Genomic DNA, 22,351 nt, shown 5'->3' on the forward strand with positions numbered 1-22,351 from the left:
TTTTGTCAAACATTAAGATTGACAAGTCGCCAGGCCCGGATCAGATTTGTCCTCGGCTGCTTTGGGAAGCGAGAAATGCAATTGCTTCGCCACTTGCGAAGATCTTTGCATCCTCGCTCTCCACTGGAGTCGTACCTGAGGACTGGAGAGAGGCAAATGTAATTCCTCTCTTCAAGAAAGGAAATAGGGAAATCCCCGGCAATTATAGACCGGTAAGTCTCTCGTCTGTCGTCTGCAAGGTGTTAGAAAGGATTCTGAGGGATAAGATTTATGACCATCTGGAAGAGCATGGCTTGATCAAATACAGTCAACACGGCTTTGTGAGGGGTAGGTCATGCCTTACAAACCTTATCGAGTTTTTTGAGGATGTGACTAGTAAGGTTGATGAGGGTCAAGCTGTGGATGTGGTGTATATGGACTTCAGTAAGGCATTTGATAAGGTTCCCCATGGAAGGCTCATTCAGAAGGTCAGGAGGAATGGGATACAGGGGAACTTAGCTGCTTGGATACAGAATTGGCTGGCCAACAGAAGACAGCGAGTGGTAGTAGAAGGAAAATATTCTGCCTGGAAGTCAGTGGTGAGTGGGGTTCCACAGGGCTCTGTCCTTGGGCCTCTACTGTTTGTAATTTTTATTAATGACTTGGACGAGGGAATTGAAGGATGGGTCAGCAAGTTTGCAGACGACACAAAGGTCGGAGGTGTCGTTGACAGTGTAGAGGGCTGTTGTAGGCTGCAGCGGGACATTGACAGGATGCAGAGATGGGCTGAGAGGTGGCAGATGGAGTTCAACCTGGATAAATGCGAGGTGATGCATTTTGGAAGGTCGAATTTGAAAACTGAGTACAGGATTAAGGATAGGATTCTTGGCAGCGTGGAGGAACAGAGGGATCTTGGTGTGCAGATACATAGATCCCTTAAAATGGCCACCCAAGTGGACAGGGTTGTTAAGAAAGCATATGGTGTTTTGGCTTTCATTAACAGGGGGATTGAGTTTAAGAGTCGTGAGATCTTGTTGCAGCTCTATAAAACTTTGGTTAGACCGCACTTGGAATACTGCGTCCAGTTCTGGGCGCCCTATTATAGGAAAGATGTGGATGCTTTGGAGAGGGTTCAGAGGAGGTTTACCAGGATGCTGCCTGGACTGGAGGGCTTATCTTATGAAGAGAGGTTGACTGAGCTCGGTCTCTTTTCATTGGAGAAAAGGAGGAGGAGAGGTGACCTAATTGAGGTATACAAGATAATGAGAGGCATAGATAGAGTCGATAGCCAGAGACTATTTCCCAGGGCAGAAATGGCTAGCACGAGGGGTCATAGTTTTAAGCTGGTTGGTGGAAAGTATAGAGGGGATGTCAGAGGCAGGTTCTTTACGCAGAGAGTTGTGAGAGCATGGAATGCGTTGCCAGCAGCAGTTGTGGAAGCAAGGTCATTGGGGTCATTTAAGAGACTGCTGGACATGCATATGGTCACAGAAATTTGAGGGTGCATCCATGAGGATCAATGGTCGGCACAACATTGTGGGCTGAAGGGCCTGTTCTGTGCTGTACTGTTCTATGTTCTATGTTCTATGTTCTATCATATTGATGTAGGAGGTCATTCATCCCATTGTATTCTACCCATTCAGAGAAAATATACCTCCACTTATAACACGCTCAATTGTTTCTTAAAACATCCAAGGTCTTTGCATCCACTATCTGGTCTGGAAATTCACTTCAGATATTCATCATTTTCTTTGTCTGAAACATTTTCCTAAGGGTCCAAGTTTTGTCTTTACTTGTTTAGATCTTCTGCCTGTATTTTATCGAAGCAATATCTTGCATTTGGCTTTTTCTGTGCTGTGTGTTGTCTTATGTGCTTGTCATCAGACGCCTATTTCTGGGCTGAGAATTCCAAATTTTTCTGGCCTTGCTGTTCACTCTACAGCCTCCCAATGCTAGGGATCCACATTTACCCCTCACGTGACACCAACACAACAGATTAACACTCCCTAACTACACTCACCTTTACTTGCTTCATTCCCACCTCCTTGACCTGTCCGTCTTCTCTCTACCTATCTGCTTCACTATTCACCTTCAATCATTTCCTCCCCCTTTCTCTAATTTATTTCAGAGCCCCCTTCCCCTCCCCCATTTTTGAAGAAGGGTCCAGACCCGAAATGCCAGCTTTCCTGCTCCTCTAATGCTGCCTGACCTGCTGTGTTCATCTAGCTCCGCACCTTGTTATCTCAGACTCCAGCATCGGCAGTGCCTACTATCTCAGATTAACATCTGTGATGCAGCTTTTTCTGGGGCGTTGTTGCACTGCCACAAAGCCAACTTCTCGATGAACTGTGTGCCTATCTGCTTGTCCAGGGGAAGAAGAGCAATAGAGTTCTCCTCAATAACATTCACCACTCAAAAAATGCAACTGAAACAGATTAACATCACTGAATTTGGAATCTTGCCTTGTGCAAATCAGCTGCTGCTTTTCCTACACTGCATCAGCGGCTTTTAAAAAAAGCACCATACAAATCCTACCTTTTCTTCTTGTAGCTCCTGACAAAAGTACCCAGAGCAAGCACACAAGTGCTCATGTTTAGAACATGTCCTACCAGTGAGGACCATACTTATCAGCTACACACACCATGGAGTCATGGGCTACCCACTTGCCATTCAGGCCTATGTTCAGCCAATATGTGGCGGCACCCAGCCAGTGTTTTTAAGGTACCTACGTCACAACATCAGATCAATATCCATGTCCTCAGTGTAGATCATTTCAGGATCCTGAAACTCATCACCCAGCTTCTTCCACCAGGGCCCCCATGTGTGCTGTAGCATGGTGTTGTGGGACTGCCTTGCCTTGGCTGTAATAGGTCCGGACCTGCTACTGAACACCTCCACATCCATCTCTGTGGCCTCCTTCAAACCTGGAGCATCTACGTACAAAATGACAGAAAGAAGAAGCCAGTAATAAAAAAAAACAAGAATAGCCAGTGACTCCGTAAGGTAATGACTTGAATTGGTAACATACGTGAATATTAGAACATCAGAACAGAAGATGCCGTATACACATTGCAGACACATCAATGCAAGGCCAAGAAAAGGCCTTAGATTTTGGTTGAACGTTGTCTCAGTCAAATACAGGAAATCCCTTAAATATTATCTTTGATATTAATGTAATCTGATGGTTGGCTTATGCACTTTAAATAAAAAGTTTCAACTACCGGGAGCTCTGGATGGGAGGATGTTTGAGCCCCAGTCACAGGGCCGGAGGCTCAAACTTTGGACTTCACTGTCATTCAAGCTTATTCACTTGGATGTGTGCCTTTTGACAGGTCTCCTCCAGCTAGATAAAGACCTATTCATTGAATCATACAGTGCTTGACTGTTAAGCTCAGTGAGTTATTCAAATAACTAGCACTGCAAATACATTCTTCTCTTCCACATGTTCTTTTAATCTCTGATTTGAGAGGTCTCTCAGGAGAACTGACCTGTAATCTCTTGAAAGTCCATTTATTGATCGATAGCAGAAGCAAAGGAGTAATGTCATTGGACTACTAATCCAGAACACCGGGCTAATGTTCTAGAGACATGGGTTCGAATTCCACCATGGCAGATGCTGAAATTTGAATTCATTACAAATCTTGAATGAAAAGCTAGCCTTATCAACCACTATTGATTGTTGTAAAAACCACTCTGGTTCACTAATGTCCATTTCTTTCATTCATTCATTAATGGTATGTTTGCATTGCTGGCTAGGCCAGCATTTTTTGGCTGCCCATCCCAATTACCCACAGAGCAGTCAAAAGACAACCACATTGCTGTGGGTGTGGAGGCACCTGCAGGCCAGATCAGATAAGCATGGCAGATTTCCTTCTCTAAAGGACATTAAGGATCCAAATGCATTTTTCCAACAATCAGTAATGATTTCATGGTCATCATTAGACCCCTAATTCCAGATTTTTAAAATTTGATTTGGATTCCATCATCTGCCTGACTGGAACATTACTTCGGACCCTGGATTAATATCAATGATAATACCACAAGCACTTTCCCCTTTAGGGAAGGAAACCTGCTGTCCTTACCTCATCTGACGTATACGTGACTCCATTTGGTGATGCTAAACTGCCCTCTGGATAATTAGGATCGGGCAATCACTGCTAGCCATCTCATGAATAAATTGTTAAAAAAGGATGTTCCACGTGTCACTGAGGTAACATGCAGGAAGTCAAGTTCCACTATTCCTAAAATCATCACAAAAGTTAAGCTTTTGAAAGAAATATGCAAAATCCCAAAGCGATAGGGTTAGGGTCTTCAGACTCAGATTGACAGAAAGTATGGACCAGGTATTTGTAGAAGCATAGAATGTAGGAGCAGCAGTAGATCATTCAGCCCTTTGAGCCTGCTCCACGATACTATATGATCATGGCTGATCATCCAACTCAGTACTCTGTTCACACTTTCTCGCTGGGTCTTTTGATCCCTTTAGTCTTAAGAACTATATCTACACCTTTCTTGAAAGTCTTCCATGTTTTGGCCTCAACAGTTTTCTGTTGCAGAGAATTCCACAGGCTCACCACTCTCTGGTTGAAGAAATTTCCCACCTCTGTCCTTCATCCTCAATCTGTCACCCCTGGTTCTGGACTCCCTGACCACAGAACACCCTTCTTACATCTATCCTATTTAGTACTGTTAGAATGTATTTCACAATAAATCACTGTTTATTACAGGTCATCAGAATCTAGGTCCAAGTAAACAATTAAAGTAAATTAAATAAAGTCTAAACCCTTTGAAAGTTCTCCCTACACACAGACAGGTCTAGGCCTGAAACGTCAACTTTTATGCTCCTAAGATGCTGCTTGGCCTGCTGTGTTCATCCAGCCCCCACTTTGTTGTCTTGGATTCTCCAGCATCTGCAGTGCTCATTATCTCTGAACACAGGCAGCCATAAACAGGAGAAAACAACACATGGGTGTTAGCAATTCCGAGAAAACAGTTCGGTGGACATTTTTCATCTGTTGGGATGGTTCACCCATACGTTTCTCCTCTGTATTCCTATTTTTGAATGCAATAGGCACAGGATGGCTGTTTCACTTATGAAAAGTCTCTGATTTATCCGATTCAAAATTGCAATGGGAAGCATCGGTTGAAAGAAGGTAAGCTGGTTTTCTCAGGTTTAAAGGGTATTACTGCAGAGAACTGAGAACGTGAAAGAGAGAGCATGACAGCGAGACAGGGTGCGAGAGCGAGAGAGAGTGAGCACAAGAGAGAGAATATTTTGGCTCCTGCAGATCTGCCAGTTTCCTTTCTGCCCTGAGTAGTTTCCCCTGTGTCTGGCTCACAGCCTAACCTGTTCAGCTAACTGATAACTAATTACCTTGTAGAGGACCAAAGTCATTGATAATTGGTACCCTGTCCACAATCCAATCAGCTTCACTTGTGAACAAACCAGATTCTTTTGACCTTCTGGAACCTTCTTCCGTCCATTCGTCCCTCTGACTCGATCCCTTCTCCTAATCACACCTCTTGTTGGGTATATACCATACCTTCTGACCTTCTGTTCTCTGTAGCTAAACAATCTGTACTCAGCAAAGGACTTAGTTTTATCATTTATGCTCCCACCTCTACAAATTTCCAGCATGACATGACTTTGAATTTTTCTTCTTTCGCCATCACCTCCGAGTCCATGGGATGGGAATCTCCCCCCTCCTACAGACCTCTTCACCTGCCTCCAACACTCTCCCTCCACCTGGGACCCTTCCCTCTGGTCTCTCACCTGCGCTCGACCTGTCCATTCATAACATGACATCAGTTGCCTTAATTTCTTTTCTCCCCTCACCCATTCTAATCTATCACCCTTTGAAATGACTGCATCCTGTGCTCTCAGATCCAACCCCGACTCTAAACCTGCTGACAAGGGTGCTATTGCCTGGCACACTGACCTCTACATTGTGGAAGGTGAGTTCCGGCACTCAGGTATCTTCTTTCTCCCACTGGACACTGAACATCAGCTTTTGTTTTCACAGCTGGCAATCTCTCCCCCACAACATCTCACCTCATCGTCTCCAACCCAGTACATCCTGTTTCTCCCTGCTTGACAAAATCCACAAGCAGGACTGCCTGGGAAAATCTGTTGTTTCAGCCTTTTCCTGCCTTTATGGAGCTTGTTTTGTCCTACCTTGACTCAATATTTTTCCTTTCTTTGTCCAGTCCATTCCCACTTACATCCACTGTCCTTTTGACGATTTACATTGCTTTCAAATTTTCCAATTTGCAAACGCACCAGCCACCTCCTCTTCATCGTGGACATTCAATCCCTCCACACATCAGGATGGTCTGAGGCCTCTCCACTTCTTCCTTGGAAGAAGATCTGAACCGCATCCACCAATACCCTCCACTGCCTCACTTTGAACAACTTCTCTTTTAACTTCTCTTGAGGTCAACGTTCTGGCTATAGGTACCTGCAGTTATAGCTATCTCTTTGTGGGACATGTGGAACACTCCTTGTTCCAGTTCTACTCTTGTCCCTCCCACAATTCTTTCTCATGTATACTGATGCAATCATTGGTGCTGCTTCCCTCTCTTATCTGGACTGGGAAAAAATCCTCTCTCACTTCCTCTGGTCCATCTCGGACTCCTCCTTTCCCTTCCTTGACATTTCTGGGGATAGGTTAGCCACCAATATCCATTACAAATCCAATGACTCCCACATTTACCTTGACTATATATCCTCACACCCTGCTTTCTCTAAAGACTCTATTCTATTCTTCCAATTTCACTGTCTCTGTCGTATCTCTTCTTACAATACCACCTTTCATTTGGGGCGGGGGGGGGCGGAAATCGGATTACCTCAGACATATTTGCATTTTTCCTCAATCCCATTACCATGGTTGATAGGGCTCTTCGTGATTTCCCACCCATTTCCCAGACTTCTGCCTTCAACCCCTTCCCTTGAACAAAGCAATGATTGGTCTCCCATGGCCTTCACTTTCCACCTCACCAGTCTCCATGTTCAAAGGATCATAGCTGCCATTTCTGCCACCTCAAACAGGATGACAGCGCCAGGCACAAATGCCCCTCCCCTCCCTGATCAGCATTTCACAGGGACTTTTATCTCCTGGACAATTTCCCTTCTACTTCTGACACGTCCCCACACCCCAATATTACGTTCCCATGGATACTGTTGAAGGTGTAACACTTATCCATTTACTTACTCTCTCCTCACTACCCAAGGCCCCTGACACACCTCCCAGGTGGAGCAATGACTTACCTGCACTTCATTCAATCTAGTACTCCAAATGTGATTGCCCAATACTGAAGAGAAGAAAAGCAGACCGGGTGACCGTTTTGTTCTGTCATAACTATGATTCCGAGCTTCCAATTACCTGCCACTTCAATACACCATTATGTTCCCTGGCCAACATTTCTGTCTCAAGTCTGCTCCAGTGAAGATCAACACAAGCTGGATGAACAACAGCTCACATTCCGCTGAGGTACTTTACAGACCTCCGGATTCAACATTGAGTTTAATAAGTCAAGCACGTGAACACTGCTCCATATTTGTTACCCACACCTGCACACACAGGTCCTGTTCTGTATGGGTTTTCCACTCTCAATTATTCACATTTCCCAGTTGTACCTATTCAGCGAAAGAACTGTGGATGCTGTAAATCAAAAACAAAAACAAAAGTGGCTGGAAAGTGCAGCAGGTTTGGCGGCAAGTGTGGGGAGGAATCAGAGTTAATAATGGGTCATGTGACCCTTCCTCAGAACCCATTCAACATTTGTCTCTCCCCTGGCTTGTCATCAGCAATCCTTTTGTTTGCTTCTCCTCTCTCTTGAGTCTCCATCTTTTTGATTCACTCCTTTCCCCCATCTTCCCCATTTATGAGCATAAATAACACCACTTCCTAGCTGTTTTTAATTCTGATGAAGGGCCATTGGACTCAAAATGATAGCTATTCTTTTCTCAACAGATACTAGTATACCTGCTGAGTTTCTCCAGCCTTTTTTTGTTTCAATTTCCCAACTCTAGTTTGCCTACACATTGCTGAATCCCACAGCTATAGAAACAGGATTCACACAAGGTATCAAATTTCTTGCTTTCAAAACATGCAGCATCTTTGTAAATGCCAGGGTTTCAAAATTGTTAGGTCTTGTTTGATTACACATTTTTAAAATACATAAAAATAAGGAGATGCAGTCTTTATAGTGTACAATGTGTGCATTGTGAAAGGATGGCAATGACATCCTTAGCTTCTATGCCTTCCTGCTTAAAGGTTTAATAAGCAGTCAACAAGTTGACTTACTCATCAGTAGCTCAATGTCTGTGCTGATTTGGGCAAGCAGTGCCTCCTGCCGCTGCTCCGACTTCCGCTCCAAGTTTCTCTTCATGAGGTACTGGCCCAACATCTCCTGAGCCTGGGAATGTCGCTCTTTTGTTGTCTCCTCGGACACTTGAGGAACCTGAGGGGAATAATGGGTTAAAATGCTACATTCATTACTGGCTGCCATATCTTAGAGTCAAATATGCATAGTGGAGGCTGCTTTTGTTATGATCTTTGGATCACATTAACCTGGGGATGGGACTGTGATGGGGCTTCCAGATTTTAGAGGATCTGGGATGCAATGACAGGAGCAAACAATGATGTTGAACCTCAGAGAATATATATGAATCCAATCATTAGTCAACACAAAGCCTGTGCCTAAAGATACACAACTCACAAAGGGATGATTTCATTACAGATAGGTTGGAAATGTAATTATTACACATTACAATAAAAATTTATAAGAAAATGAACAGATCATTTACAAATAAACACCTGATACTGTACTACAATCCACACTGACAAGCATGAAGCTTTCAGATTTCTACGAACCTGAAGTTTTCATTTCCAATAGAGATATATGATCTCAGTCACTAAAATTAAGCTAGCTTTGGAATCATCTAAACTCAGGCCATTTGGGATTAACTAATTTGAAACAGAGTACCTGCATCTTCAGCAAGTTTCCAAGGCTTTTGCATACCACTTTTTTTCAAACACATTGCAAAGTCTGATATTTGTGGCTTTACAAAGGCACTGGCAGCCTGCACTGTGTGTCAGTTATTCAATTACTTCAACTTCTCACAAGGCTATCTCCACTGTAGAATTTTAGTGCTCCATGAAGGGAGTTACTACTATAGGGTTACTAGTCTAACTGGACACACTGGATTTGGGCATATGCAGCAAAGCAAATAAATAGAGAGCACAAAGTGTTCTTCAGATAAGCAATAGATGAGGTTGGAAATCTGTCCAAAATCAGAAAAGCCTCATCTCTGTATTTGGACGTTTCTGTGACTTTGGGGTTTTGTGTTAGATGTTCCATGATCTTTCCAGGACTATAGAATTCATTTACAAATTTCATAACGTTTTCTGGTTTACCATGATCTGTGGGAAGATATTGAAGTGTGAATATGCACTGCTTATTTATTCAGTGTATCGTTTCTGCACCGGCTCTCCAAATGAGCATCATGACTTAGTGCCATTCTCTAAATGTCCGAATGTTGTTTTTATTTAAATAATCATCTAATACCCTCTTGAATGCCTGAACTGAATCCCTCTCCACACTTCCAGGCAGTTCATTCCACACCTAAATCACTTATTGTATGCAGAATCGCTTTCTCACAAACATTTGCTTCTCATGCAAATCACTTTACAACGTTGCCCTGTCACTCTTAATCCTTTTATGACAGGCAAGAGTTTTTACTATCTATGCTATCTAGTTCCCTTAAAGTATTTTGAAAACTTCTATTAAATCACCTTTCAGCTTTCCACTCTCCAAGGAGTGCAGTCTAAACTGCTGCAATTTATCCTCATAACTGAAGTTTATCATTCCTGGAATAACTCTTGGAAATCTCTCCTGCACACTCTTCAACGACCTACTTCTCTCTGACAGCGTGGCATCCTGAACTGCACACAATACTCCAACTGAACACGAGTGAGTAACTTATTCAAATGATGCAACACCTCCTTGTTGCTTCTTCTTTGGCAGTCCCTCAGGAACAAATAGGGCATTGTATAAGGTAATAAAATGTGAGGCTGGATGAACACAGCAGGCCCAGCAGCATCTCAGGAGCACAAAAGCTGACGTTTTGGGCCTAGACCCTTCATCAGAGAGGGGGATGGGGTGAGGGTTCTGGAATAAATAGGGAGAGAGGGGGAGGCGGAACGAAGATGGAGAGAAAAGAAGATAGGTGGAGAGGAGAGTATAGGTGGGGAGGTAGGGAGGGGATAGGTCAGTCCAGGGAAGACGGACAGGTAGGTGGGATGAGGTTAGTAGGTAGGAGATGGAGGTGCAGCCCACAATGATGCCACCCGAAGATTCCTCCCACCCCAAGCCGCACCTCCATCTCCTACCTACTAACCTCATCCCACCTCCTTGACCTGTCCGTCTTCCCTGGACTGACCTATCCCCTCCCTACCTCCCACCTATACTCTCCTCTCCACCTATCTTCTTTTCTCTCCATCTTCGGTCCGCCTCCCCCCTCTCCCTATTTATTCCAGAACCCTCACCCCATCCCCCTCTCTGATGAAGGGTCTAGGCCCGAAACGTCAGCTTTTGTGCTCCTGAGATGCTGCTGGGCCTGCTGTGTTCATCCAGCCTCACATTTTATTATCTTGGATTCTCCAGCATCTGCAGTTCCCATTATCATTGTATAAAGTAGGTGGGTGACAATGAAGGAATGGCAATATATTTCTAAGTCTGGATGGTGAGTGGCTTGGAGGCGAAACTTGTCGACGGTGATGTTCCCATGTATCTGCTGCCCTTGTCCTTTTGGTGGAAGTGGTCATGAACTTGGAAGGTGCTGTCAGAGGATGTTGGGTGAATTTCAACAATACATATTGTAGATAGTACACACTACTGGTACTAAGCATCAGTGGTGGCCAGACTAGATATTTATGGGTGCGTTGCCAATCAAGGCTGCTTTTTTCTGGATAGTGTCATTTTTCTGGATTGAGTGTTGGTGGAGCTGCCCCCATCCAGCTAAGTGGGGAGTATCCACTCTTCCGTGACTCCCTTGTTCGCTCCACACTGCCCTCCAACCCCACCACACCCAGCACCTTCCCCTGCAACCGCAGGAAATGCTACACTTGCCCCCACACCTCCTCCCTCACCCCTATCCCAGGCCCCAAGATGACTTTCAACATTAAGCAGAGGTTCACCTGCACATCTGCCAATGTGGTATACTGCATCCACTGTACCCGGTGTGGCTTCCTCTACATTGGGGAAACCAAGTGGAGGCTTGGGGACCGCTTTGCAGAACACCTCCGCTCAGTTCGCAACAAACAACTGCACCTCCCAGTCGCAAACCATTTCCACTCCCCCTCCCATTCTCTAGATGACATGTCCATCATGGGCCTCCTGCACTGCCACAATGATGCCACCCGAAGGTTGCAGGAACAGCAACTCATATTCCGCTTGGGAACCCTGCAGCCCAATGGTATCAATGTGGACTTCACCAGTTTCAAAATCTCCCCTTCCCCTACTGCATCCCTAAACCAGCCCAGTTCGTCCCCTCCCCCCACTGCACCACACAACCAGTCCAGCTCTTCCCCCCCACCCACTGCATCCCAAAACCAGTCCAACCTGTCTCTGCCTCCCTAACCGGTTCTTCCTCTCACCCATCCCTTCCTCCCACCCCAAGCCGCACCCCCATCTACCTACTAACCTCATCCCACCTCCTTGACCTGTCCGTCTTCCCTGGACTGACCTATCCCCTCCCTACCTCCCAACCTATACTCTCTCCACCTATCTTCTTTACTCTCCATCTTCGGTCCGCCTCCCCCTCTCTCCCTATTTATTCCAGTTCCCTCTCCCCATCCCCCTCTCTGATGAAGGGTCTAGGCCCGAAACGTCAGCTTTTGTGCTCCTGAGATGCTGCTTGGCCTGCTGTGTTCATCCAGCCTCACATTTTATTATCTTAGTATTCCATCAAACTCCTGTCCTGTGCCTTGTAGACGATGGACAGACTTTGGGGAGTTGGCAGGTGAATCACTTGCTGCAGGATTCCTAGCTTCTGACCTGGTCTTGTAGTTACTGTGTTTATGTGGCAAGTCTAGGTGAGTTTCTGGTCATTGGTAAGGACAAGGTCAAATATGTTTTCCCCCTCTTGTTGTGGACTAGCAGCTTTGTCCTTTAGGGCCCAAAAGCTTGAACAGTAGCACTGCTGCCAAGCCACACTTGGTGTCGGACACTGAAATCCCACACCCAGAGTACATTTTGTATCTTTGCTATCCTCAGTGCTTCCTCCAAGCGTTGTACAACATGGAAGAGTACAGATCCATCAGCCGATGGACGACAGTACATGGTAATCAGTCGGATTCCTTGCCTATATTTAACCCAAAGTCATGGGGTATGGAGTCAGCACTGAAGACCCCAAGGCAACTCCTTCCTGACTGTATACCACAGTGCCACCAGTACTGCTGGGTCTGCATTGAGTATTTGTGAGACAGCTCTCCCACTGTTGGCACTAGCCACCAGATGATAGTATGGAAGACACTGCAGGATCGACAGGGCTGTTTCTGCCATGGTCTTTTCCTGTGCCTCAGTCCATCCCAGGTGATCCATTTGGTTTTATTTCTCTGAGGCTTTGTAGCCATTAGTACAACTGAAGGGCTTGCTAGGCCATTTCAGAGGGCAAATGAGAATCAAACACATTGCTGGGATCTGGAGTCACATGTAGACCAGACAGGTAAGGATGGCAGATTTCCTGCCCTGAAGGACATCAGTGAACCAGAGGTGTTTTTCCAACAATCAACAACAGCTTCAGGGACATCATTACATTATTAATTCCTTTTTTTCAAATTACTGAATTCAAATCCCACCATCTGCCATGGCAGGATTCGAACCCCAGTCCCCACAACATTCGCTGAGTTTCTGGAGTAATAATCTAGCAATAATATCACTAGGCCATTGCAACCCCTTCTGGATTTGCTCGTGACTCCTCCATCCCATGAAAGAACTCATTTTGTTTTAGAAGGGTCTGGTTCAACACACTCACTGGATGAAGTTTGGCATATGCATCCACTTTAGCACGCAGTTCGAGTCTCCGTGTGTCGGTGAGACCTGTTGATCCCTGCCAGAGCATGATGCGCATTCTCAGGTTTTGACGCTTTTTTAAGAATTTCAAGACCTGCAGTCAGAAAAACCAATCATAAAGCTCTTCTGAAATTCGACTACTACAATCATAAAACTAATGTCCCTTTCTCAATCAATGGCAATTCAAGATAATCCTTATATTCCCAGACAAGGAATTTGGTATTTGAATTAGGAATTCTGTACAATTCTCACAGAGAATTCCTTCACTATCACAAAGTAGGATTCTCACTTATGAATGACACCTCCACAGTTGTTTGTAAAATGCCAAATATATGCTATGTGGTAGACTTTTATCAACACATGCACATAAATCGTGATCAGAGATATTGGGAACTGCAGATGCTGGAGAATCCAAGATAACAAAGTGTGAAGCTGGATGAACACAGCAGGCCAGGCAGCATCTTGGGAGCACAAAAGCTGATGTTTCGAGCCTAGACACTTCATCAGACAGAGGGGGATGGGGAGAGGGTTCTGAAATAAATAGGGAGAGAGGGGGAGGCGGATCGAAGATGGATAGACGAGAAGATAGGTGGAGAGGAGAGTATAGATGGGGAGGTAGGGAGAGGATAGGACAGTCCGGGGAGGACGGACAGGTCAAGGAGGTGGGATGAGGTTACTAGGTGGGAAATGGAGGTGCGGCTTGAGGTGGGAGGAGGGGACAGGTGAGAGGAAACACAGGTTAGGGAGGTGGGGACAAGCTAGGCCGGTTTTGGGATGCAGTGGGGGAAGGGGAGATTTTGAAGCTTGTGAAGTCCACATTGATACCACTGGGCTGCAGGGTTCCCAAGCAGAATATGAGTTGCTGTTCCTGCAACCTTCGGGTGGCATCATTGTGGCACTGCAGGAGACCCAGGATGGACATGTTGACTAAGGAATAGGAGGGGGAGATAAAATGGTTCGCGACTGAGAGGTGCAGTTGTTTATTGCGAACCGAGCGGAGGTGTTCTGCAAAGTGGTCCCCAAGCCTCCGCTTGGTTTCCCCAATGTAGAGGAAGCCACAACGGTTACAGTGGATGCAGTATGCCACATTGGCAGATGTGCAGGTGAACATCTGCTTGATATGGAAAGTCATCTTGAGACCTGGGATGGGGGTGAGGGAGGAGGTGTGGGGGTAAGTGTAGCACTTCCTGCGGTTGCAGGGGAAGGTGCTGGGTGTGGTGGGGTTGGAGGGGAGTGTGGAGTGGACAAGGAGTCCTGGAGAGAGTGGTCTCTCCGGAAACAGACAAGGGTGGGGATGGAAAAATGTCTTGGGTGGTGGGGTCGGATTGTAGATGGCAAAAATTCCATCCCCTATTCCCAATTCCTTTGCATCCGCAGCATCTGCTCCCAGGATGAGGCATTCCACTCCCTCACATCCCAGATGTCCGCGTTCTTCAACGACCACAACAGCCCCCCCGCAGTGGTTGAGAACGCCCTTGACTGTGTCTCCCGCATTTCCCACAACACATCCCTCACACCCTGCCCCCGCAATAACCGCCCACAGAGAATCCCTCTAGTCCTCACATAGCACCCCACCAACCTCCGTGTACAACGCATCATCCTCCGACACTTCCAACATCTACAATTCTTAGAAGGGGTGGATGCCGGGAAGTTATTTCTGTTAGGTGGGGAGACTAGGACCCGTGGGCACAGCCTTAGAATTAGAGGGGGTAAATTTAAAATGGGAATGGGACGACATTTTTTCAGTCAGAGAGTGGTGGGCTTGCGGAATTCATTGCCACGGAGTGCAGTGGAGGCTGGGACGTTAGATGCCTTCAGGGCAGAGATCGATAAATTCTTGATCTCACAAGGAATCAAGGGCTATGGGGAGAGTGCAGGGAAGTGAAGTTGAAATGCCCATCAGCCATGATTTAAGTGGCGAAGTGGGCTTGATGGGCCGAATGGCCTTACTTCCACTCCTATGTCTTATGGTTTTATGGTCTTACAATCTGACTCCACCACCCAAGACATTTTTCCATCCCCACCCCTATCTGCCTTCCGGAGAGACCACCTCTCCGCGACTCCCTTGACCGCTCCACACTCCCTTCCAACCCCACCACACCCGGCACTTTCCCCTGCAACCGCAGGAAGTGCTACACTTGTCCCCACACCTCTTCCCTCACCCCCATCCCAGGCCCCAAGATGACTTTCCATATCAAGCAGATTTTCACCTGCACATCTGCCAATGTGGTATACTGCATCCTCTGTACCCATTGTGGATTCCTCTTCATTGGGGAAACCAAGCAGAGGCTTCGGGATCGCTTTGCAGAACACCTCCACTCGGTTTGCAATAAACAACTGTACCTCCCAGTCGTGAAACATTTTAATTGCCCGTCCCTTTCCTTAGACGACATGTCTATCCTGGGCCTCCTGCAGTGCCACAATGATGCCACCCGAAGGTTGCAGCAGCAGCAACTCATATTCCGCCTGGGAACCCTGCAGCCAAATGGTATCAATGTGGACTTCACAAGCTTCAAAATCTCCCCTTCCCCCACTGCATCCCAAAACCAGCCCAGCTCGTCCCCTCCCCCCACTGCACCACACAACCAGCTTAGCTCATTCCCCCCCTCCCTAACCTGTGTTTCCTCTCACCTAACTCCTCCTCCCACCTCAAGCCGCACCTCCATTTCCCACCTACTAACCTCATCCCGCCTCCTTGACCTGTCTGTCCTCCCCGGACTGACCTATCCCCTCCCTACTTCCCCACCTACACTCTCCTCTCCACCTATCTTCTCCTCTATCCATCTTCGATCTGCCTCCCCCTCTCTCCCTATTTATTTCAGAACCCTCTCCCCAGCCCCTCTCTGATGAAGGGTCTAGGCCCAAAACGTCAGCTTTTGTGCTCCTAAGATGCTGCCTGGCCTGCTGTGTTCATCCAGCTTCACACTTTGTAAACAAGCACATAAATCCACTGATTTGAATAGTCATTTTGGGTGCAATCTTGTAAAGCCATGAACTATGTAGGCTAAGGCAAGAAATCTGAGACAAATGCATGAGAAGTCCAGAATGTCCTGGCTTCATGTCAGGAATAACGAATCTAATTTCCCAACAGAATTCCGGGTACCAAGGTGAGATTCTTACTAAGAAACAGTTAGATAACTAACAATGCGAATTATTGCTTAGTAATGGAGAATCTCACCTCATCAATATGCAGTTTCCATGTGCCAGACAGAACATAAACACAGAGAATACCTGAGTGAGAGTGGGTGCCTGGGAACACCAACTCACCGCTTGGTCCACTGGATCTCCATCTCAGATACCGGGCACCAAATCTCAGGGCATGTTCCATAGGCATCAGCCAAAAGCACGCCTCATTTTGGGCACTGGAATTTGAAATACCTGGCTCACTGCACCACCAGGGCAAATTTCAGATCCACCTACAGCTTTCTTCTGCATTGCAAGCACCCAGATGACAGACTGGACCAAGTTGCAACTCAGGACTACAGCTCACTCAACTTACGCCAACTTGGATGCTCACAGCATCTCTGCCTCACCCTGTCTTGTCTTTTAGCAGACACAAAGGCGTGTAGCTTATCATGGTCATGGGAAGTCACTGGTTGAGGAGGTGGATACCGTTCTGCATGTCACGAAACTGCAGAAGCTGATGCACAAACATACTGCATGTACTTCTAATCAGCATTGAAGTTGGAGAGGAATAAAGCTCAGTCGCATCAAGGGAGACAGTCTTCAACCATGAGGTCCCAGCACAGTAAGCAAGGCACTGTCTAGTATCAGTCCAGGGATTCGGGCACAGTCTCATGACAGCTTGGGGGAGTCAGAGTCAGGATCAGGGCCATACATCTTAGCTCCTTCCATCCTGCAATGGCTGTTTTCTCCTGGACTGAGAGACAGGGAGGTTGAGTGGAATGAAGTGCACTGTTACTGCTGGTGAATGTGGAAGAATTTAAATTCCATCAGTTCACAAGTTCACTAACACTGAGTGATACCAGTGATAACCATGAAATATCAGATAGTCCTTTTAGGAAATGAAATTTGCCAATTCCAGACTGACAGCAATGCTGTTGAATCTTAACTGCCTTCTGAAATGGCCTGGGCAAATGACCTCATTCAAGGGCAGCAAAATGTTGCTTGCCACTGTCACCCACATCCCGTGAGAAAGCTTAGCAAACTTAAAAAAAAAGTGGTATTGTATCCCTCAATTATCCAACATTTTAAACATTTCAGATTAAGGTTACTCTGATTTCATGGTATCTCCAGTGCAGATACAGGAGGCAAAATGGTACACAGCCACTCATGCTGAAGTCTTACTCCAAAATGAATCTCTACTTTTTCCCTGCTTCATGTTTGACATTTCAACATATCACAAAAGCACTCACAGCTCTCTGGATAACAACAGCTGCTTTGAATTCCTTAAGGGCCTGTTTCCGTTTGTCAAAGTCCTTTCTGAGACTGTGTCCACGCCAGACCTTCTGAATAATCAGTGCTGACCGTTCTCTCTCTTCCTGAAGATACTTGTTCACTTCACCTGCAGAGGGTGTCAAATATTACACTGGGCTTCAGGGGATTAAAAAGAATTGGGCAGTAAAAAGGACAACGGTGCAAGGCATCCTAAACCGTTTTATTATGGATCTCCAAAACGTACATACAAATGGTCAAGTTGAGACGCTTTGGAACCATAAACAATAGCAACATGATGCAGAATAAATCTAATGTCACTGCAGCTTTGGATAACACCGTGGGTTAATTCAAACGCACTAAATATTTTAAATGAACAGTGTCACACACCGCACAATGATGGGGAGTGCAATTTACTCAATATCCAGGTTCACGAATAATCCTGAGGGCTTAATTCAGATGCTACTGCTGTTATGCATGTTTGCTGTAATGGTTCTTGTTACATTCAAGTTTTTTTCACTTAAGGCAAACCAATCTGTTTTCTTCTTCCTCTATAGTAGTTGGGTATGGAATGTATTCTAGGTGGTTGACATAAGTGGGAACTGCAATTGATTTTAACAGTTGCTGGCAGTTACAAAGTGTTGGAGAATTCACCACATGGCACAATATGTTAAATAGGCTGATGAGATAGAAACTAAGACAGTTTGTCTTTGTGGAGAGAAATCACTGACTTGCTCAGTCTCACAGTTCTCATCCCACAATCAAAGGCACAGCTGTTACCTCATTATAAGAAAACCAAAATCAGAACTCTTTCTGATTTCCAGCATTAGCAATCAGAAACTGCTGAGAAAACTCTTCTCTGGACCTAAACATGAACTCTACTTTCTAATTGCAGATGCTGCCTGACCTGCTTAGCAATGGGGTGGGAGGGAGGGGTTTCTATCTCATGAGGAGTTGTTGGTCAGGCAGGGCCTAGATCCACTGGCATTTAGAAAAATAATAGGATTCCTCCCTGAATCACATAAGATCCTGAGAGGACTTGTTGGGTGGCTGCTGAAAGGATGCTTCCCCTTGAGGGAGAGACAGCATAATAAAAAGGGTCTCCCCTTTAAGACAGAGATGAGAAGTTTTTTGTTTCTCTCAAAGGCACCTGAGTCTTTGAAACCCTCCTTCCTAGACAGCAATGGAAGCAGGTCATTGAACACTGTTCAGGCAGTGGTTGACATGTTCTTGACTGAGAGTCAAAGGTTATTGGGGCTGGTTGAATATGTGATGTTTAGGCCACTATCAGGTCAGCCGTGATCTTATCAAAAAGCGGAGCAGGCTAGAGGGACTGAATGATCAGCTCCAGCTCCCAATTCTCAAGTTTATATTGTTATTTATAAGGTCCACAGTAGAATTTGGAAAAAGATCCCATGTTGGAGAAGTCACTTACTTGCAGGAACTAATTCCAGTAAGCTCAGTTGGCGCTGCTGAAACTCTCGGAGAGCTCGATGTCGTCTTAGCTGAAGCAGATGTTTAAGCTCCTCCTCCTCTCTTCTTTTCTCCAGTTGTTGAATTTCCCGCTCACGTTTTGCCCTTAGTACCATTACATGTGATTACAATCAATTCTCATCAAACACGGGCAGAATTCCCTACAGTCACTTACTACGTCATAAAATACAGATGCAAGGGGCAGAGGTACAGGAACAGGTTACTCAGTTCCTGAAGCTGTTCTATTACCTCAGTTTGATTTGCCCACCATTCTTCCACAATACCCTTACTTAGCAAGAAAATATTACCAATTTCAGGAGCCAAGCTGGGCAAAATCAGGAACAGGCAATAAAATGCTGGCTTTGCCAGCAATACTCACAAACCATGAAAATATGAAGAAAATATAAATTTGAATGCCCCAAGGAACATCCATAGGAGGGTTATAAGATAAAACACTGCACACAAAAAGAACTTCTTGGTCATAGGAGTAGGTTTTAGAGCATCACAAAGGAGAAGCAGACAGATTGAAGGAGGACATGCCAAAGACCAGGGAATGGACAGCTTGAAGGAACAACTGTCAAAGCTCGGACAAATTAATCCTCTTCTAGGCCACACGTTCAGATGATTTATAGATAGTATATCAATTTACAAATAAAGTACAGAAGGATACCTGAAACTCCTTTGTAAAGTTGTCACCACTTTTGGAAGACTCTTCACCCGTTTTCTAATCTGATATGCTCTCCATGCTGCTTGGATCAAGCATGCAGATCTGTGGAACTTCTGAAAAGGTCAATGTTTGATTTTCAGGTTAAAGTATCTAAACTTAAAATAGCAAACAATATTACCAAAGGAAAAAGTAGAGAAAATCACCAAACTCAATCCATTAATCCAGAATTTCACCTGATCAAATCCAGCATCCAAGCACATCGGTTCAGATAAATTCTTGTTTTCATTATTTTGCTCAGTAAATTGTTTCATAATTTTATTACTCCTTCTCCACAGGATAAATAGAACATGGAATCTTATATTCAGCCTGTTGTAGCTTTTGAAAGAGCTATCCATTGAGTCCTACCTCTCAGCTCTTTCCAGTACAGCCTTACAGATGGTTAGGTTTTGAAGACATTAAAATATATGTAATAGGAGGAGTGAACTACATGGCTTGCTTTGCATCCTCCATACAGTAGGATCAAGGCTTATTTCTTCATCGGCTCAACATTCTCCTTATCCTATATTCCTGACTTCTTATGAACCCAAAATTATCTAAATGTGACCTCTTCTTGAATGTGCTCAATGGCTGAATATCCAAAAGTTTCAAAACAGGAAACTACAATAATTCACACCCTTCTCTGCAATGACATTCTCTCTCATTTTGGTCATAACCCGTTATTCTGAGACTGGGATAGTAGGAGCTGCCGATGCTGGAGAATCTAAGATAACAAGGTGTTGAGCTGGATGAACACAGCAGGCCAAGCAGCAGAGGGGCAGGAAAGCTGACATTTTGGGCCTAGGGCCTAAACTTCAGCTTTCCTGATCCTCTGATGCTTCTTGGCCTGCAGTGTTCATCCAGCTCCACACCTCATTCTGAGACTGGGCTCACTTGTTCCAAAAACCGCAGGAGGGGAAACATCCTTTCAGAGCTTAATTTGTCAAGCACTTTTACAATTTTATCTGTTTCAGTTAGCTCAGCTTCTCAGTCTTCTAAATGCCCAAGAATGTATGCTGAGTCTACTTTATTTCTTCTAGAACTAGACACAGTCCTCAACCCTATCGCAGGTCTCACCAAGGCTTTGTGTAATTGTAATACGACATTGTTATTCAATTACTCTTTTCATTTTGCAACAAAAGGATAACATACCATTTCGTTTCCCAATTCCTTGCTGCATATTTGGAGTACTGCATTCAGGTCTTGGCACCTAATTCAAGAAAGGGTGTTAAAGCCCTGGAGAGAGCTCAAAGGAGATATACTAGAATGATGCCAGGAATTAAGGATTTTGGATACAAAAAATGATTAGAGAGATTGGGTTTGTTCTCTTTGGAGGAGAGAAGATTAAGGAGACCTTATTGAGGTGTTCAAAATTATGAACAATCTTGACAGGATAAAGAAGGATATTCTGTTTCCACTAGTTCCACACTATGTCAATAACTAAGGGTCACAATTGCAAGACTGACAGCAGGAGAGGTAGGAAATGAGGAGAAACATCTTCACTCAGAGTTGTTAGGATTCAGAATGCACTGCCTGGGAGCATGGTGGAGGTGGGTTTCATTGCTGGATATACATTTTAAAGTGATGTAGAGGGCTGCGGAGACAGGGCTGGAGAGGAGGCCCAGCTGGGTAACTCTTCCGGGAGCCAGTACAGACACAATGGGTTGAATGGTCTCCTGTATTGCAAAATTTTAATTTTGTGTACACTAACTCTCTACAACTTGTGTACGGCTGTGCCAAAGTCCCTCCAAATGTCAACATTTCCCAGTCTTTCATCATTTGAAAACTATTTCACTCTTCTATTTTTCCAACTGAATAACTTCACTTTTCTCCGTGTTATAGTCATTGTTGTATTCTCCACGGTTTACCTTTCAATGTAACTTTGTATTATCAAGAAAGTTGGATACAGGCAAGTCCTGCTGTTTGTGAAAGATGCATTTTCAAAAAACATTGCAAACTGCGAATAAAAGAGACAAACCTGGTGGACTGTGCCAGGAAGAAAGGCTTTCCTGACTTTATTTTCTTTAAAACTATAGATAAGCAAATATTAAGTTCACAGTTGGTGAAATGTTGTGCAATATGCACAGTGCAAACAGATAGAGGGCAGCTGTGTAAATAGTGGGACATTACGGTGTTACATTTCTTTTTCATGCATTTGAAACTCACTTTTAAACTACTATTACTAAATTACTAAATGATATCAATACTACATATAATAAAGTGTGAAGCTGTATGAACACAGCAGGCCAAGCAACATCTCAGGAGCACAATTGCTGATGTTTCAGGCCTAGACCCTTCATCAAAGAGGCTACAATACTACATATTACCACTTTGAAAATCAGTACTGACAAAACCATTTGATTAAAAGATATTTTTATGCCAACAGAATCAACAACTCTATACCACTAGGTAGGTAATACATGTACAAAGACAAAATACTGCAGATGATAGAGATCTGAACTAAGAAAAGAAAATGTTGGGGGAAGTCAGGAGATCTGACAGCATCTTTGGAGAGACAGATCTGGCTTCTCTGTTAATGATTCCATCCTAGGTCTGCTGCAGCATTCTAACAATCTGGAAGAATAGCACCTCACTGCACTTTACAGTCTTCAGGACTCAACACTGAGTTCAAGAATGTGACAGCATGAACACTGCTAAATTTTGAACAGACACACGTTAAAGCCCATCAAGCCTCATACAGCGCAGCCCACTGAGTCTTGCTTG

General features: G+C 44.8%; 1 protein-coding gene across 5 annotated transcripts in view; it reads right to left on the minus strand.

The window, feature by feature from the left end:
• Nucleotides 1-1,589: 1,589 nt before the first annotated feature.
• LOC125454377 (IQ calmodulin-binding motif-containing protein 1-like) overlaps nucleotides 1,590-22,351 on the minus strand; it is a 65,050-nt gene continuing 44,288 nt past the window's right edge. For 4 of the 5 annotated variants that reach the window (XM_059647546.1, XM_048535064.2, XM_059647547.1 and 1 more), the window contains 6 exons: nucleotides 19,595-19,704; nucleotides 18,887-19,029; nucleotides 17,433-17,581; nucleotides 13,019-13,150; nucleotides 8,286-8,442; nucleotides 1,590-2,912 (listed from right to left, as the gene is read on the minus strand). In XM_059647546.1, the coding sequence (XP_059503529.1) occupies nucleotides 2,710-2,912; nucleotides 8,286-8,442; nucleotides 13,019-13,150; nucleotides 17,433-17,581; nucleotides 18,887-19,029; nucleotides 19,595-19,704 (894 nt within the window). In that variant the 3' untranslated portion in view covers nucleotides 1,590-2,709. The remainder of the gene's footprint in view (nucleotides 2,913-8,285; nucleotides 8,443-13,018; nucleotides 13,151-17,432; nucleotides 17,582-18,886; nucleotides 19,030-19,594; nucleotides 19,705-22,351) is intronic. The other variant, XM_048535065.2, reaches the window with a different exon arrangement.

Source organism: Stegostoma tigrinum, chromosome 7 (genome assembly GCF_030684315.1).
Source record: "Stegostoma tigrinum isolate sSteTig4 chromosome 7, sSteTig4.hap1, whole genome shotgun sequence".
NCBI lineage: Eukaryota > Metazoa > Chordata > Chondrichthyes > Orectolobiformes > Stegostomatidae > Stegostoma > Stegostoma tigrinum.